The sequence below is a fragment of the Carcharodon carcharias genome, chromosome 2, assembly GCF_017639515.1.
Source record: "Carcharodon carcharias isolate sCarCar2 chromosome 2, sCarCar2.pri, whole genome shotgun sequence".
Lineage (NCBI taxonomy): Eukaryota > Metazoa > Chordata > Chondrichthyes > Lamniformes > Lamnidae > Carcharodon > Carcharodon carcharias.
The window spans coordinates 31909367-31929622 of record NC_054468.1 but is presented as its reverse complement, the minus strand read 5'-3'; the positions used below and the strand labels follow the sequence as shown (position 1 = coordinate 31929622).

Genomic DNA, 20256 nt, shown 5'->3' with positions numbered 1-20256 from the left:
TGGAATTGGAAGAAACTTAGTCCAGTGGTGGCTTGCAAGGGATGTGATTAATAATGCTGAATCAAGGCAGGCAATTTGCATAAAAACCTACGATTGGAATAGCATCTTCATGATAGGGGTGCACGCAATGCCTGAAGCATCATTAAATCTTCATTTGTTCACCCTTTGTTACTTCCTCAACCTTACCCGAAGTTTCCAGCATGTTCAAAAACTGTACTGTTCCGTATAAGTGCTGACAGAGATAAAGTACAGCACATGCCTATTTTCAGGAAGCCAGCTTGAATGGACAGGCCCCAGGAACACTGTTGTGCTCACTTCAACTCACAAACAACAGTTAGTCCCTAGTCCACCATTTGGGTGAGGGGCCAAATTTGAATATTCAAATCACGCAGACAAAATGAACAGCCAAAAGATTGGGCAAGCGGGGCCACAGGCTCAATTTCCTGACATTCCTGCCCTGTGAGGGCTCATGCCACTACTACAACCTCAGAAAATATATCTCCTTGTTCACTAGCTAGAATCAGTATATTCCGGATATATTGTAATAATGTTTGGAATGGTGCCACCATGTTTTAATTCAAGCAGTATAACATTTGCACATAAATCTGCACCTGTTAGCCAACATTCTGCTGGCAGGAGGCATTTTACACACCATTAGCACACTGAAAAAATTAACCAATATACTTTCTAAATCAGCATTCAATTCTATTTCACTCAAATGTCCTTTGTGCCATTGCTGAGAGGTGCATTTCTAACTTTGTAATAGATTATAAATTTGTTGTTATTTCCATCCTTTATCCTTCCATCATTGCCTGAAGAATCATGAAATTCATCATTTATTAGGTGAGAAACTATTTTCTCTAACTTGGAACGACTTTGTTTCTTTCACGGCAGAGGCTGACTTTTGCTGAGGAAATGTTGCTAAAACCAAGTTATCAGTTGTAAGTTTGGTTTATCAATTCGTCAGCCAATCTCGTACATGAACTATGTGGAACAATTTCTATTTGCTTCAATAGACTTGGTTACTTTGATACTACTTCTGACAGTAGATTACCTAAAATGAGGGCCCATATATTCATGGTGCAGATGACAACATTTATTTTAGCTTCCTCTCCCTCACCAGCCACCACAGGTTTTGCAAATATCCAAAACCAGTTCAGAACAAAAGCAAAACACAAGTACCTTTAGGCTTTTTAATAGCCTCATTGTGTGCTCTTTGGTAGATCAATCCCTCTGTGGTCTAGTACGTCAGTGCTCATTTAAAGTTCTGAATGTCCAGACATTCACACAATCCTGACATAAACAACTCCTGGCATGACCTTCCTGATAATTTAGTAAGATCAATATACAGTAAAATCTTTAGTATCCGGCATACTTGGGAAATGGGTGATGCCTGTTAAACATAAATGCCTGTTAACAGGGAGTTACATTACTCAGGACACAAGACAAGGTGCAGTATGTGTTTATTCAGGCACAATAACCAAAACTGACGCAAAAATTTAATAATTTCAATGTAAAGCCTAAAAACAACTTCTGCAGATTTACAATCTATTATTATTAGTTTTTTTAAAGAATGCATTATCTGAACACAAAGTGATAGGCTTCTTAAAAAGTGATCGGTCAGAAATTGCGGTTACATGAGAATGCTAAGAGTATCAGATAGCACAAGGTTTACTGTAGTTGTTTATAGAAACATTGATGACAGACCAGGAATTTTTATTTTTGTAACAAATTGCATGTTTTCTGATTTGTGTGCGTATTATGTAAACATGTACCATCAACAACAGGATTTAGACAGGAAAGGTAATGTATTTATTCTGATAAAAAGGTAATTTAAGTTTTTAAAGATTATAACATAAATTTAAAGTTATGTTTCACAGTTGCTCCGGAATATGCCCGATGCGTGAAATGTATCTTAGTTTTGTGCCCACACTGAAACGGTTTTATCTCTGCTCTGCACAACCCAAGAACATCTACACAAATTATCTTCAGATTATACAAATCCTGGACCTTTTCCAAGGAATGTAGCTTAGTCTTTCTAATACCTTTGATGTCATGGCTTCTAATGTGCCTGGCTCACTTTGGAAAAGAAAACAAATCTCCATTTTTATGGCTCAACTAATTTATTCGCCTATCAGCTGAGTGTTTTAAACCAGGAAGGTTTTAGGTCTGTTGCACCATCTACGATGAAATCATTTGATCTATGTGTGGCACAATGGTGCTGTAAGTGGCCTCAGTGATCACAGATTCCAAAGGAATGAAAACCATGCCTATGTTTCCTACTGCTGATTAGATGCAGGAGGGTAGACTTGTGGAGAGGCATGATTAGGTTAGGTTGTGATACCCTTGTATTCAAATAGACTACCACTACTTATTATTGAGGCTTAGGCATGAATAATGATCATTTAATTAGGCAGAAAGCAAAAGTCACATTTACTTATTTAATTCAATTGGCAGCATTATATATAATTCAATTCAATGACTTTAGGTTAAATGCAACTTGTAGAACTGTACATTGAGACATCAACATGTGGGGACACAGGCACATTAGCCTCATCGTGTTAGGTTTCTAATTATTCACTACCGCTGTCTGAGTTGAACTTTCACAAAGCACCTTCCTGAAAATAGTGTGTGTAGGTGGGAGATGTGGAAGAAATTGAAGGTGGAGTAATATTGGAAGCAATTCACTTGCTCAGCCAGGAAATGCTCCTCAGCAAAACTTAGAACGATAAGGCAGTTTTAAGACAGATGAGTAGAAATTTTCTCTCTGAGGGTGCTAAGGCTTCAGAAAACTCTTCCTCAAAAGTGGAAGCAGATTCTTTGAATATTTTTAAGGCAGAAGTAGATAGATTCTTGATAAGCAAGGGGATGAAAGGTTATCGAGGGTAGGTTGAGGTTACAATCAGATCAGTCGTGATTTCATTGAATGGTGGAGCAGGCTTGAGCAACCGAGTGGCCTACTCCTGCTCCAATTTGCATGTTTATAAGTGAAACGGGCAAGTACACTTTCTCTACTTCTATTCAGAACTTCTGCTAGTCTGCCTGCCTTTTTAGGTGGATGTACAAGATCCTATGACAATAATTGAAGGAGGAGAATTCTCCTTTGGGTTTTGGCCAATATTTACACAAGCAACATTTGCTTTCCTTCATTTCACCCCATTAACTAATTTAACTTTCCTTTTTTGCTCAATCTGAAATAGCCTTCAGTTAATTTAAAATGTTTTTGATGAAAAAATCTTGACTGAAAAACAACAAACTTACATTTTATGGTGAGTATAGCTTTTTTTTAAAAAAAAATAATTGATCTGTGCTGTACAACAGACCTATGGCACGGTGCTGGATTAATGTAAAAGTAATGGTTCTGTTGACAATGTTTCTTTTCTATGAACAGCATTCACAAATGCCCAACATTATAAACAGAACAGATTCTCTGTAATTAGCAAATTAAAGCAATAATCAAAGAGGTTGGACATAGCAACCAGTATCATATTCAATAACAGCCAATGAAAAATCTTTAATAAATGAAAAGTGGTGTTGGAAAAAAATCTTAAGCATGTTAACAGGTGAATACCAGACATTGAGATGGTAAGGTTTATGAAAGAGAATTGCCCAGAGGGGCATTACTCATGAAGTGCAAAATGAAGAAATATCGGAGCGACATAAAAGCCACTGCAGCAGCTGTACTATTTATCACAAATTTCTACTTGTTACTGAATCAGAAGATGATCCAATGAACTTTTAAATAATTAATTAAACGACATCCAAATCAAGTGGTGATAATCTATTCAAATAGTAGATAATTAATTGTGGCAAAGCCATTTCTGGAAAATAGTTACAGAACGCACAGTGAAAGATCATTCACTCAACAGGATGGAAAATAATTTAAGATGCAAACTTCATAATCAACATGGCAACATTAAAGAAGTTGGAAAACTACAAACAGATCTTACATATTTATGTATGCAAATCTACTTCAGAGACAACATTTCCTCCTTTGATGTCAAGCATCTGATACCCACAGACATAACTTCAAATATTCAATGCACAGAGAATGGAAACAGCATAGTCATAAGATTTCAAGCTGAGTGAGAATTAAGAACATTTGGGAACCTTACAGCAGCACAAAGCAATTTGTAGTTTAAAGAGCACAGCACGCAATGGGCTATCTTTTCAATAGTGGAGCACCAGTTTGCCTTTGTTTTTTTTACCTGACATAAAGGGAACGCTTCTGGCTCGTGCGCAGAGACCCTGATCCTGAGCTAATGCTGCTGCTCATCATCTGCTCCCGTAGATCATGGATTTTGGCTTCAAATCTGCTGTACTCTAGAAAAGAAAAACTTCTAAAATCAATATGTATTTCTCTTGCACACCTATTAGCTAAGCAATGAATAAACACATTACAGCTCCTCTAATAAAAGCAACAGTCTTTATTTTGCTTTGTCACTGCTTGACAAAAGACTGACTATTACATAGGTTACTAGCCAATCAAGGTATTTTCATGCTTTCACACTTATGTAAGCTGTTAAGTATTGGCTCTATTTCAGGTAAAGAAGTTCAGACACAATGAGAACAGTATCATCTATCAATTATAGTGAGAGCAAAGTTAAACCATCTTTGGAAATTGGTTAATTTCTGCTCCATCGTTGTGCAGAAATTACTCATAACTATCAACATACATCAGTCTAGATAGATAGCTGCTGAATCCAGACACTAATTTGCATGCAGGCATTGCAAAGTACATTGGAAATAAAATTGATTGGATAGCAAACTTGGAATTACTTCTCAAAGAATGAAGAAGATTAATCCTCTTGCATGAAAGTCCTGGTGCATTATGGATACATTGATGTCATCTGAAATAACTGCCATTATTAACAAAATAACAAAGAAAGTAAGGCCACATGTAAACCGAAATACTGTCCAAGGATAGTAAAATCTTGGGGCTCTAAACATCTTTATAATCCATTTTAGCATGGCTCACATGAGCTTCTCAGTTAAACTACTGCCTGAAATTCGCTTCCATTTAACAATTAATATATTTGCCATATCTTTTAACACCAGGTGTTTTATATAGTGCTAACAGCTGTTGTTCAATGACTGAACCACGGAAAACAGACAAAAATAATTAAAGGAAAATTCTGAACGCCAACAGTTACAGACACTAATACTATAAATATTAACAGGATAGAAGGAAAAGAAACAAGCTGCTGCACTGAATTATTTCACTGCTCTGTAATTAAAAGGTGGCACTGTAGGTACCGCAAACAATCACACCTTACAACTCTGCATTACTAACTGAAAATAATCTAAGCATTTCAAAGCAAGAGAATGAAACAGAACAGACCAGCTGCCAGCATTTCTGAAGTTGCTCTACAATGTAATGCTACAAATCTTCCAGCTTTGACTTTCATTCACAGCACGAGAGATTAATACAGAACATGGAAACAATCCCAGACTCATTAAGTTTAAAGCACTTCTGAAAAAAAAATTGAATGAGGTACAAGGAATATTTTAAATACTTGCCAATGCCACTCAGCATTTTATGTATTATTGTGCCTGGAACCTGCTACTTGTATTAGGCTTTTGAAATCACTGGCTTATTTAATATCATGTTTTTGAGTTGTCTCAAAAAAGTATGACAACAAACACCATGAAGCACATTTCTATAGGGTAAATTGTGCAATTCTCAACAGTTTGCTAATCTCAAGTACACCCATTCTGGATGAAGGTTTTGCAGTATGATACTCACAACAGTTCCTTCAAAAGAAATTTTTCATAGGCAACTTCACTTGCTTTCTGTCAAACCTAATTCATTATCCACCAGCACTAGAAACTGCCTCAAAATGGATCATCATTTTCAGGATCACTCCTGAAATTCCACCCTTTCCCCCACTGGCATTCAATTGGAACATCTGATCACCGTATGTACAGTTACAACCAGCTTTCTGATAAGCAGTGATTCTCTATGCTACAATGGAGGTCACAGACTGTAAACTAAAACATCGTAACAGATGAAGCCAGACTCTGGACTCTACAGAGACGCATTGATCCGTTTACAGCAGGGTTATCAGTTATCATCCAATCATGTAGAATAAATGTCCAGAAAAATGCAATATTAATATGCTAAGCTGCTAATTAATTTGCAGATAAGACTCATGCAAGTTTCAATTTAAGTAATCAAAACTCATATATAAAGCTAGAGCAAGCTTACGCTGGAACAAAACATGTTTTGATTTTCATTTGAAGAAACATGAATAACTCGAATATACATGAGATATTTTGTGTTCTCTTTGTGCAATTGTTACATACACCAGGAATTGTTAAAGGAAGAAAGTGAAATCCTGTTTCTATTGTCATAAGAAGTGATTCTTTCCCATCCCTCAACCATTTTAGCTAGCCATTACCCACTCCTCCTTAGGTTCCCATTGTGGTATGCATCATTCTCCTACATGGAGGGTGGAGGCAGGCAACATTTCTCCCAAGACATTTGTCACTCTAGTGAGTCTCTTAATGAAGTACATCAAACCAGCCTAGTTTATTTATTTTTTTAATTCTCAGGGTGTGGGCATCACTGGCAAAGCCAGGAATTTTTATCCATCGACAGTTGCTCTTGAGGCAGTGGAGATGCTCCCATGTGGTGAAGGTCCTCCCCACAGTGATGTGTAGCGAGTTCCAGGATTTTGACCCAGTATAATGAAGGAACAACAATATGTCCAAGTTAGAATGGTTGTGGCTTAGACAGAAACATGAGGTGACGATGTTCCCAAGAACTAATGTGATTTCCCCCTCCTCCTCTTGTTTTTCCTATTTCAAAACTTGAAACTGCTGAGAACCATCTTATGTACTCCTTCCATGCTATCCAAGGTGACTGATGTAATTAAAATAAACTGGCCACAGTTCATGCACACACAGATTTAGTAAAAGTTTTAATCATTTACTCTTGGGATGCGGGTGACACTGGCCTTATTTACTGCTCAACCTTGTTACCCATTATCCTGAGAAGGTACTGGTGGGCATTCTTCTCAGACCACTGTAGTCATTGTGGCGAGTGTACTCACACAATATTAATAGATTGGTAAATTACAGGGCATTAGAGCGGTGATGAACAACCCAAATCAGGATGATGTGCGACTTGGAGGATGTGATATTATTCCCACAACACTGCTGCTCTTGTCCCTCTCACCAATAACAGTGACAGAGGAGGGAAATGCTCTCTAATTAATTTTGGTAAACCACTACTGTATATTCCATAGATACTACACAGCCATAGCATGGTGATGGAGAGGGTAGATTCTGAGTCCAGTGGCTGGAACACCGGTCATGCAAACTCCTTCACCTCTGGATGGTGTTGAGCTTTTATAGTATTGTTGTGGCTGCACCCATTCAGCTGTGAGCATTCCATCACATTCCTGACTTGAACCTTTGTAGATGGCAGAAAGTATTTCAGGCATCAGGAGGTGAGAGTACCCAGCTTCTGTCTTACTCTTGTAGTCAATGTGTTGATATAGCTGGTCCTGTTCAGTTGCTTGGCAATGATGTTCCAACCCCACCCTCAAAATGTTGATGGTGCGAAGCTTGGTGATGATGGTGCCTTTGAACGTCATGGAAGTGGCTGGGAATTCCCTTGCTTGGGGTGATTAGCACTGGCATTTGGGTAGCATGAATGTTCCCTGCCACTTGCTAGACCAACCCTAGGTGTTACCTAGGTCCTGCTAAAGATTGGCAAGGGGTGCCTAATTACTGGATGAATTGCTAGTGTAGCTGAAAGCTGTGGAATTCAAACAAACCTATTTCTGACTTTATGAATAAGAAAAGTCATTAATGAAGGAACTGAAGATATTTGGGCCAAGGGCACTTCTCTGAGGAACTCCTGCACTGATGTCCTTGGGCTATGATTACTGACAACTATAGCCAAAGTCATCTTCTGTTACATCAGATGTAACTCAAGCCACTGGAGCTTTTTCTCCTTCATCCCCACTGACTTCAGTTTTCCAATGGCTTCTTAAAGGCACCTTTAGGTTAACCAATTAGCTAACGTAAATGTTGATAATGAAAGAAAAGCGGCCCCAGTTTTCGTCCTTCCCCAAGTGGAAACACTGTCTACTGTGTCAAAGCATTTTGCAATTTTAAAGGCCCCAGCCTGTTCACACTTAGCTTATAGATAAAACCTTGCAGTTCTGGTATGACACATGTAAACCTTTTTTGCATTGTTGTCAGTATCTTATATCCTTCTTATATGGCTACTAGAACTGTATATAGTGCTGCAAGTGTAGATTGATCAAAGTCTGATACAAGTTTAACATAGCTTCTCAAGGGCAATTAGAAATGGGTAATAAATGCTAGCCAGCGATGCCCACACCCAGCAAATGAATAAAAAATCCTCTACTTTTCAATTCTGCCCCTCTAGAAGTAAATTCTAGTCCTTGATTTGCTGCTTTTCAAGGCTTTATTAAATTGCATTACTACTTTGCAATTTGTACTCCCAGAACATTTTGCTCCTCTGCCCCAGTTAGATTCATTTTTCCAATTAACATGCTACCTTATTTTTCTTACTAAAGTGAACTACCTCACATTTATCTCGATTGAAATTCATTTGTCAATTATATGCCCATTCTGCAAGCTTATTCATGGTGTCTTGTAATTTGTGGTAGTCCTTCTCAGTATTGACCATTACCCCCAATTTGGCCTCGTGTGCAAATGTAGAAATTATGTTTCGATTCCAAAGTTTAAATCATTAACATAAATAGTGAAGTGGTCCCAGGATTTATCATTCTGAGATCCTAGCTTTCCACCTTCCAAATTGCTACCCTTTATCTCTGTCGCTGCTTTCTCTCTTGTAGCCAGCTAAATGTCCATGATGCCATATGCTTTGATCTTATTCATTAGTTCTTTCACTATTAACCTTTACATTAACTAAATGGTTAACCTAAAAGGTGCCTTTAAGGAGTTACTGGAAAACTGAAACCAGTGGGGATGAAAGAGAAAAAGCTCCAGTGGCCTGAGTCACTCCTGATGTAACAGATGACTTTGGCTATAGTTGTCAGAAATCAGTAATCATAGCCCAAAGACATCAGTGTAAGGGTTCCTCAAAGAAGTGTCCTTGGTCTGAATATCTTCAGCTCCTTCATTAATGACTTTCCTTACTTCAGAAATAGGTCTGTTTGCTAAGAATTCCATAGCTTTCAGCTGCACTTGCAATTCATCCAATAATTAGACACCTTATTGAAAGCCTTTGGGAAATTGGAATTTAGAAATCTAGGTAAGTTATATTTACTCCATTACTTTTTACCCTCAGTTACAACTTTGAAGAGCTCAACGAGGTTGGTCAAGCAAAACTTTCCCTTCAGAAATTCATGCTGAATATTCATCACCGTATCTTTGGTTTTTACTTTTTTTCGATTTTCTCCTGTAGTAGGGATTCCATTATTTTTCCCACCAATAATGTTAAGCTGACTGGTTTATTTTTCCCTGGACAGGTTCTATATCGCTTCTTAGATATAGGTATGATGTTAGCTATCTTCTAATCCTCTGGTACTATATTTTTAGCTGAATTATTTAGTATATGTAATAGTGCATCTATCATCTCATTTATAGATTCTTTTAAAATGCACGGTGGCAATCCATCAAGATCGCTGTCGACAACACCTTCTATCACTTTGCTGATGAATGAGAATAGACTGATGGGCAGTATTTGGCTGGATTGGATTTATCCTGCTTTTAGTGGACAGGACAAACCCAGGCAATCTTTCATTTTGTCAAGCAGATGCCAATGTTGCAGCTGTATTGGTATAGATTGGCTAGAGGTGCAGCTAGTTCTGGAGCACAAGCCTTCAAAATTACAGCCATGATGTTGTCAAGGCCCATAGCTATATGCAACATACTCAGCTCTTTCTTGATATCATGAATCAAATTGGCTGATCTGTGATGCTGGGCACCTCAGGAGGCCAAGATGTATCAGCCACTCAGCACTTTTTGCTAAGATGTTGTAACTGTTTGAGCCTAGTCTTTTGCACTCACCTGCTAAGCTCTGCCATCATGGAGGATGGGGATGTTCAAGGCACCTTTGCCTTCTGCTAATTGTTCAATTGTCCACTGCCATTCATGACTCATGTGGCAGGACTGCGGAGCTTTGATTTGACCCGTTCGTTGTGGCATTGCTTAGCTCCGGTTAGAACATGCTGCTTCCAATATTTAATAAGTGTATTGTCCTATGTTCTGGCTTCACCAGTTTGGATCCTTATTTAAGGGCTTCCTGGTGCTGCTCCTGACATGTTCTCCTACACTTCCCATTGAATCAAGGTTGACCCCTTGTCTTGGATGGCTGATATATTGGATCATGAGGTTACAGATTGTGGTTAAATACAATACTGCTGCTAGTGATGGCACATATTACTTCATGAAAGCCCAGTTTTGAGCTACTTGATAAGTTCTGAATCTATCCCTTTTAGCACAGTGGTAGTGCCACATAACATGGAGGACAGCCTCAGTGTGCAGATGTGGGGGCTTGGTCTCCATAAAGACTGTGCAGTAGTCACTTCTACCAATACTGTCCTGCAACTGCAACAGGTTAAAGATGCATTCCAGTGGGTATTTTCCTTCTCCTGTTGGTTCTCTCACCATCTGTCATGGCAGCATTGCAGTCATGTCCTTCAGGACTCTGGCAGCTCAACCAATTGCAGTGTTACTGAGCCACTGAAGTCCCAAAACAAAGTACATTCTGTGCCCTTGCTACCTCAGTGCTTCTTCCAATTGATGTTCAATGTGGAGGAGTACTAATACTTCAGTTGAGGGAGGACAGTAGGTTTTCTTGCCCATGTTTGATCTGATGACATCAGACTTCGTGTGGTCTGGATTCATTGTTGAGTACTTCCAAGACCACTCTCCCATGACTACATTCCACTGTGCTGCCACCTCTGGTGGAAAAAGACATACCCACAGATGATGATGGTCGAGTGTGGGGCACGGCTTGCAAGGTCTGATTCACTGAATATGATTATTTTAGGCCGTTTCTTGACAATCTATGTGAGAGCTCTCCCAATTCTGGCATAAGTCTCCTGATGATCGTGTGGAGGACTTAGCAAGGTTGACTGGGTTGAGTGTGCCTTTGTGGTGTCTAGTACCTGGACCAATACTGGGTGATCTGTGCGTTTTTATTCTTATTAGACATTTTGATTGCAGTGAGATACATCCCAGTGACTTGAGCACATTTCAGAGCGCAGCTAAGAGTCAACCACGTTGCTGTGGACCTGGACTTGCACAAAGCTCAGACTGGGTAAGGTTAGCAGATTTCCTTCCCTAATGGAACCAAATGGGTTTTTACAACAACCAGGCAGTTTCATGGTCACTATTACTGATACTATCTTTTTACTACAGATTGGTTCATTTAACTGAATTTAAATTCTCCAGCTGCTGTGGAGGGGTTTGAATTCCTGTCTTGGATTATTTGTCCAGACCTCCAAAAGCTAGTCCTGTATCATAAGCATTAATCTAAAATAGTGAAATCTCTAAATAAAGGAATTTTTCCCAGTAGCTGTTTCAAACTTGTGTGCCCTAGCTTTAGTTATTGGCTCAATTTTGATTATGTGTTTTTTTTTAATTATACCATTTAATATTGTAGATACCTCAGAGGGTTCAACCATCCCCCTCAAACTCCTTTTCTAGGGTGTGAAGCCTGAACTGTTGTAATATTTTGTTATAGCCCATGGTCTAAAACATTTGCCAGTCTTTTTGTTCTTTGCACAACCTCTGGAGATGCATAATCTACTTCTGATTATATATATCCCAGTATCCTTTTCAAGCCCTTCATTTACATAGTCAGACACAAACTGTCATTCCCAAGTCCTTTATAATGCCTTCCTCCTCTTGGACAGACCAATTACTGTGTACTTATGGTGTGAATATTTGACCATTGTGTAATAGGTTACACTTATTAATGTTAAATTTAATTGTCCATTTGTAATGCTCAATTAAGTGGCCAACTTACATCCTTTTGTAAATATTTTGGAGCATCTTCCATCTGTCCTGCACTTCTGATTTTGTTGTCCTCAACAAATTTGACAAGGTTTTGAAATGCAGCTCATTTAATGTAGATTAGAAATAGTAGCTAAGTACGAACACCTGTGCAATTCACTCCACCAGAGAACTGCTTCATTACTGAGGCTATAAAGAAGCAGCCTTTCTTAACTTGTAAGTTTATCGTCAAGTTCAGTTTGAAAGGCTTCATGCTAACCAATTGTTATTTATCTCATTCTTTATGAGAATAAGGGAAAGCGCTGAAAACGAATGGATCTGCAGGCCAAATTCAGGCCCTAGGCTGTATCTCAGACACTGCCATCCTAACAGAAAATACAATTTAAAAAAATAAGATACACTCGGTGTTCTAACTTTAACCAGAGAGAAGTAGTGATTTTGCACCTGAGATTTGCTCACATCAAGTACTAAAATGCCAACACTATTTAAAAGGTTTTTGGATAGAACTGTGCTAAAGTTCCTTTGTCTGGGGTGTAAATAAGTCTAATCAAGATCACACTATAAGCTGCACTGATAAGCAAATGTCACTCGATTAATCTTGTAATCAAATATAAACAGAATCACAACAGACAAATTTCCTGTCTTCCTTTCGACATAGCCTCAGTTTTTCAAATCTCTTTGCATACACCACTTTCACGGTGTTCTAACCCTTTAACACAATTCACACAAGCAAGTTCTAGATAAATACAAAACTGTAGTTAAGTTCACCGAATTAGCATCACACAGTTAACATGCATTTGGTGTTTAAAGCATAAATTTTCATTCTACAACTTACAAGGCAGCAACACATTAAATGAAAGACAACAAAAAAAAAATCTGCTCACAAAACTGAAACCGTTATTCATCGCAGCTCAAAATGTACAATAGCTTTGGCTGCAGGCAATAGTCTCAATTTTCGATTCAGTGTCCGCATATTGGCAGTGGAGTTGACAACAATCAATGGTAATGCCCTAGTGAATCATTGTGATGTGAAACGAGAGATTTGGATTTGCTTTATTGGCAGACAGGAAAACATTCTAAGGTTATTTCTTTGCGGTATCGATTTAGTAATGGAGATTGCAACAGGTTTGCGCTGATTAGACGTTTGATCTCAATGCGTTGTCACATGTGCACGAGCTTGGCATGTCTGTGCATCGTCCATTCCTGTACCTGCACTGTTTCATCTAATATATTTTATAAACAGCTCAGATTTGATGTTTAGTTTTATGTTGTAGGTACTATATATTCTTGACCATTCAGATACGATTAATAGCTGCTACTCTGTATTAGAGGATGCCCACTGCTCTCTAGGTCTCCTCTCATTCCCTCTTCTCAATTCACTGCAGCCTGCCCTTGTTGACTTCCAACTCTAGCTATTGCCAGTAACCTGCTCAACTCTTAACATGCAGTTGTCCCAGGCTCTTGGGTATCCTGGGAAGGTACAATATTCCTTTTAGCTCCAATTTGTGGATTCTCTGGCACAACCAATGGCTAACCATGCTGGTATCCCTTTGCAGCCATAAAATCTGAGCTCATCACCAATCTGTGTTGTGATGATCTTGGTCGAGACCAGCAACTTTGTTTTTAGAAGAATCTGAAATCCCAGTTATAACTGAAAGAATTAATCCGTTCCACAGCTTAAACAAAATCATTTTTAGCATACGAGAGTTAAACAAAAGGAACAGTAAATACTGTTAGCTAACCCGCCCTATACTCTAAAGCCCAGAATCAACAGAAGTCAAACATGAACTAAAAGGCAAACTAAGGTCAATTATAGACGATAAATTACACATTAAGCGGTGGATACAATTAGGACAGATCTTACGAGTTGGCTTGGAATATGTCACCAATCTGAGTCACAAAATCTTTCAGAGTTTTATCTTTCTCACAAAGAATTTCAGATCTTCTTCATGGATTTAACCTTATTCCCAGCCTACAGCAGTGCACAACCAACCACAGGCACAGTCATCACCAAAAAGAGCACATGTCTGCGGACCCTCCTCAACTCTGCTTACAACAATCTGGATGGCATAGATCCACCAACGTCATCTTCAAGTAAAAGAAATAGCTGCAGCAACCATATCTTTGCTTATGCCCAACTTCTGAATCTAGCCTCTGTCTTCTTCAGCTCGTCTGTACTACACCACTGGACTGATCATCTACTTCTGAGTTCTGATGGCTCTGTCTCCTTTTATATAGTTTCAACAAATAGTTTTAGTTTCCAATCTCAGTTTTTGTCTTGGTTTCCTTTCTCAGTTTCCCCCTTTCACTTCCCTTTTTCATTAGGCTTTGTCCCAAAAAAATACAAGCTTTAAAACTACAATTCCATCACAAAGTTGCAACCCGTGTTAAATTCTGCACTTGCGTCAGTGCCCTATACCACCTCCACTCCGCTCACGTACTTTCTATATGTCCCGAGAAAGCCACTCTGAGTCTGCGGACAAGGTGGAAGAACTGGTTTGACTGCTAGGAGTGGAGAAACTGTACCATGGAAATAGATGGTAGAGGAAAATGGAATGGTAAATTATTCACTTCAATGCTCTTTTCCCCACACTATCCCCATATCCCTTTATGTCATTGGTATTTAGAAACCTGTCAATCTCTGCTTCAAACTTACTCAATGACTGAGCTTCCACAGCCCTCTGGGGTATAGAGAATTCCAAAGATTCACAACTCTGAATAAAAGAATGTCTCCTCATGTCAGCCCCAAGTATCTCTCCTCTTATTTTGAAATTGTGTGCCCTGGTTCTAGACTCCTGTTGAATCCAGTGCCCTTGGTTTGTTGGGGCTAAAGGATCTGGGTTGCACGATTGTTTTGGGGTGACCGAGTTGGTACCAAGGCAGAGAAGGTCAGTAGAATTTAGAGAAGGTCTTAGAAGAAACACATTCTGTTTATTTACAAAATGAACTCAGCAGCTACACTTGTGTGCTTACAACTCAAAACTGGACTTTACTCTTCAGACTCTAACTCAACTCTACAGAGGTTGCCTGCGCTACTGTGCTATTGGATGACAAGATCATGTGATTTTACATAACAAAATTTGTTTTAAAAGGTATAGTACACATCAGATTATTAAAACTCCCCCAACCATTCCATTATCTTGACGAAGGGCAGGGTAATATTTCTTTACCCTGCCCTTCATCAAGGTCAGCAATTGGTCACCCTTTGTCAAAATCTTCTCCCTCACTCAGCCTTCCAAAAGTGCTCACAGCCTTCACTTCCCTCCAACATCAATTTCTATAGTTAGAGCTCTTCATGATTCAATTCCTATGTTGTCTGCAAGACCATTTTTGGGGTAGTCCAATGCTCCCATCAGTGGTTCTCATCTATCATCCATATATTGCTCTATGGTGACAGCAGCAAGTGCAATTACAGGGGTGGTTTCCACATGGACAGCATTGTGGCCTCCTACTACCACTGATTTCAAGGTTATTTCTATACCAACTGCCTACACGAAATCAAGCCTTGGATGTTCAAAACTTCCCAGAGATTACTGTTGGCAGCTCACTTAGATTGAGTTGAGGTTGAAGTACCAACCTCAACTTCCAATATCCCACTGCTGAATATTCTACACCACCTCAGGACAAATCTTGTCTTATGTCTTGTCACTTGATCCATAATTTCTATCTACTTTTCTACCTTAGAAAATTATTGGAGATATTCTTTGACATAAGCAAATGCAAGCTATTCCTGACCAAAGATTGCTTGCATGTTTTTATAAAGAATAAACATATAAAATACAAAAGGGGAAGAGATTAAGGAGTACATATTGCATTTTTTATTCTTTCACAGAATGTGGGCCTCGCTGGCAAAGCCAGCATTGTTACCCTCACTAATTGCCCTCAAGGTGATGGTCCTGGTGGAACCCAAGCAAGGTCATTCCTCTGTAAGTGCCGCCTGATAGCACTGTTGATGACACCTTCCATTATTTTACTGAATTATTGATCAAAAAGCTATGAGGGTAAGAGGGAAAGGATTTTGACAAAGATGGCACAGAGGATGATGGACCAAGCATTTCTGCATCATTCTGCAAATGTCCATTCTCTCATGAGCAAGACACTGCTCATCAATAATCTTGAATGAGAAAGCCAATACTGATCAAATCACTGTCAGCAATCTCTTGTGTCACACTTGTTACACACTGCATAGTGGTACAGCACTCTTGGAATCTCATCTAGTCACATTCCATACTCCTTTAGTGCTTTGTCCTTGTTCTAATATGAGGATCATAGGAGCAGAAGTAGGCCATTCAGCCTGTCGAGCTGCTCTGCCATTCAATACGATCATGGCTGATCATTTTACTGATGTTAGAAGTAGACTGATGGGGCAGAAACAGGCCAGTTTCGATGTGTCATGGTTTTTGTGGACAGGACATACTTCGGCAATTTTCTACATTCTTGGCTAGATACCAGTGTTGTAGCTAAAACAGTTTGGCTGGTGCACAGATCTGGAGCACAAGTCTTCAGTACTACTGCTATGCTGTTATCAATGTCCATAGCTTTTACTTTATGTTCTGTTCTTTTTAAACATGTATGAATACAAGTTGATTTTCTGTGAAACAGTATATTTTATTAACACGCAAAGGCCCTGGACCTAGGTTCCCTTCACTAGCAGAGAATGTCCATGTGTAACTTTGCACAACTCCATGGAAAATAACAGGCCACAGCTTGGAATTGACCAGAGTCAAATTAGACTCTCAAGATCCTGGATAACACAATATTGAAGATACTGAAACAATTCTTTTTTGAGGGTGGAGAGGAGAAAGTAACATTAAGATTTTACTAATATGGAAAGATAACCAACAGTTAAGTTGCACAGGGATTCCAGTTTCACAAAGTATTATTCTAAAACATTACAAGATAATGCTCTAACATTGAATGGCAATCAGCAAAATATCCCAATAGTTCACCAACAAATTTACTGCTGCCAGTTGCTATAAAGACAGTAAATATAAGCATTGTGGCCCAGACTGAAATAAGTCACCAGCCTATTCTGACACATGACTTACTTTATGAAGCTTGAAGATTTTCTTCAACTCAGTCCACAGGAGCAGCAATTGCTTTGATACCATTAGAATGGCGCCATTAATGAAATGGCTACGCTTTTAACACAACAGAATTTTAGCCCAGAGCAACTTTTGTTTAAAGCTTTAGCATTCACTCCAAGGAATGCTTCTTTTTAAAATTTAGAACTTCATTTTAAACCCTGTCCTCCAGAAGCAGATTTTCCTTGCACACTAAATAATGGGCCATTTATATATCTATATTCTACTTCTGATAATTCAGTCACTTATAAGCAAAAAAAGTACTTAACTGGGATTGTTCTTTCAAAGAACTGACACAAGCAGAATGGGCCAAATGGCCTCTTTCTTTGTTGTATCATTCTATAAATTTTAAATAAGCAACATAAATAACACAGCAAAGTAGGAATTTCTCTGATAATTCCATCTTTTTTAGTACTGTGAAGTGAAAACTTTGAATTCAAAGGAGGCTGTATAATACTTGCTTCAGTTGGTCCCTAGCTTTAACAGAGGGCAGGGAGTGAGCAAAAACTAGAGCATTCTTGCTCCCTAGCATAAATTTAATATGTTGAAGTTAAGGAAACATCTCACTATAGTTCTACCCACCAACTGTTTAAAACTGCACACCTTAACACTGTTTTTATTATATACACCAGAAATACAATTTCCCTGTAATTAACTGCAAATTATTCGGAGAAAACATATATTCTGTCAATGGTAATGATTACACTAGGTGGCAGATGAATGACCAAGTGGATGTCAAGAACTCGGGTAGAAACTGGCATGCTAGCAATCCAAAACAGAGTATTTTGTCTGAGTCTTCTTATTAAAAGTGAACGTCTCTGACTAACAAGTGATATTATCATGCTAAATTTCCAGATTGGTCCACCCCAACTCCTCCACTTAAATAACACAATTCAAAACTAACATACTGGAGTGGGAGCATCATCAAATTGCATTTGAATGACACCATTAAATAGCATCTTAAACAGGTTGCCCATCTACTAACTCCAGGTATGAATGGAAGCATAATGCTACACAAGGAGACTGATTGATTAACCTTGTTCTGACCATGATAATCAAAGGTGAGTTGGAATCAAAGGCTTGGCCCTCAAGATGATTTTCAGCCTGCAATACAAGTATTGTATCATTAAAGCATTTGTACTGCTGTGCAATCAGAGGTTGCTACATTACGGGTGGGGCTCACTCAGTGTCTGACTGACAAAAATACAACTGGTAAGCTGAGTGGGTCTGAACCACAGCACTCCAATCCTAGACAAGATTCCTCAGCAGTTGGTACAAGGCGCTTTCAACACATTTAGTGCAATTATGACAGCACTTTGAAAGTTGGGGCTGGTACAGAATTACACAGAAATCAGACAGAAGACCTCGAACAGACGGCATGTAATCTTTGGTCAACACAACGCAACTCCTAGCCACAACATTACAATTTTAGACATATGCTTCAAACAGCAGGTTCAGGGTATTCAATGCATGCTTATTGTCATTGCAAACTGTGTTTATGACTATTCTAACCACCGTGTTGTAACACTAGTGGCCAGTTAATACAGTCAGTTCTGGAAATGTTAAGGAAATGTCCCCCTTATAAATATTTGTTTTGTACAACCGTACAGCGGTCTAACACTGAATTTGCTCAGTCCATAGCTGAACCTGAAGTAAATGCTTTGAGGATCAAGAACTATGTTTAACAGATGGCCCTGAGTTGCTGCACTGTGCCTTTTGTATGAGTAGACAGCTGTCTTAACTACAGTACAAACCAAAATGCCATTTCTAATTAAACAAAAACAATTTAACCAACTGTGCAAGTTAATATTTATTTTTCCCTGGCATGTCACTCAGTGTTCTTCACATATGGACCTTGATAGCATGCTGGGCAAGTTTAATAAATCATTTCCTTTCCTCAACACCCCCTCCTCCTCAAACCAATATTGCTCAGCTGAAGATAATGTAATATTAAAATGAATAAACTTTCCCTGGGGCAAAATGTATCAGCAGCTTTGTTACAATGCCTTGAGAAAATGAGATGTCTTGTGTTGGCATGGAGCCAGGGGAAGTCTTTTTGAGAATGGAAGGAAAGACCGTGAACCACAGCTTTGGGAGGCACTCTAAATTTCTAATTGTTCGAATATAAAGCATGGAATGAGAAAAAGGCCATTTAGTGCAAAAAGTTTCAAATTTCTCAGACCAGACGCTATTTGCCTTTATGTGGTCTTTTCAAAGGTGAAACCTTCAAGATGCTTCTCCACTCCCGAACAATAATCGAGTCAAACTCCAGGTGTTCATACTTAGAGCTAACAACTCATGTTTTATCACTGCATCCCAAAGATGACAAGTCAATGGTCCTAACAAAACATGAACCTTCAAGTTCAGTATGGTATTTTACGTCTGTTGCTAACCTTGGAATTGTCAAGCATATTCTTAAATAAATTATCTGATGTGCACTACTTGGGGAGCAGCTGCAAATACTGCTCACTCCCTCCTTCAGTTTTCACATCAACACAAAAAATCAATTTTGCTAGACCTTGTGACAGTGTTTAGCTCAAGGAACTGAATGTGTTACAGGAAAGATGGCAACTGAACTAACTCCAGTACAAAATGTTCCCTCACCCCATGCAGCATGTTGTGTATCTGTGGAAGCCTACTAAACAAACAGCTGCAGCGGCAAGGATTAGGTCAGAGGTTCTTTGCAAATTTGTCACTGACACATGGCACTAAACTGAGGTAGAATGCTGCATCAGACAGTGATGCCAAGGTATTTCACGACTTAAAAGAACATTTGCTCCAGTAGACATTGCTGTGACAGGGCCTAAATTGGGACTGGTTTATGGACAGCATTGGAGAAGAGAGAAAACGTACACAGCGACAAACTATCAAGTTAAGGTGGCAGTAATTCTCAATAATGATTACTAGAATCAGCTATGCAGTGTAAATATCCAGAGCAGCTGGCATTTGACTAATGACTAATCATAGACAGAGCTGAAAGAAGGATAACGAGTCAGGCTAACAGATGGACAGTCATAAGGAATAGGAGGAGTGGGCCATTCAATCCCCTTGTGCCTCCATCACCATTCAAGGAGATCATCGCTGATCTTGTTGTAGTTTTAACTCCATTTTCCTGTCTGACCACCCTCCCCACACAACCCTCAATTCCCTTGTAGATCAAAAATCTGCCTAACTCAGCCTTCAATATATTCAACGATCCAGACTC

At 39.0% G+C, this 20256-nt stretch overlaps 1 protein-coding gene across 7 annotated transcripts in view; it reads right to left on the bottom strand.

Annotated features, from left to right (window-relative positions):
• dlg1b (discs large MAGUK scaffold protein 1b) overlaps positions 1 to 20256 on the bottom strand; it is a 386920-nt gene that overhangs the window by 50970 nt on the left and 315694 nt on the right. For all 7 annotated transcript variants that reach the window (XM_041206085.1, XM_041206028.1, XM_041206037.1 and 4 more), the window contains one exon: positions 4209 to 4323. In XM_041206085.1, the coding sequence (XP_041062019.1) occupies positions 4209 to 4323 (115 nt within the window). The remainder of the gene's footprint in view (positions 1 to 4208; positions 4324 to 20256) is intronic.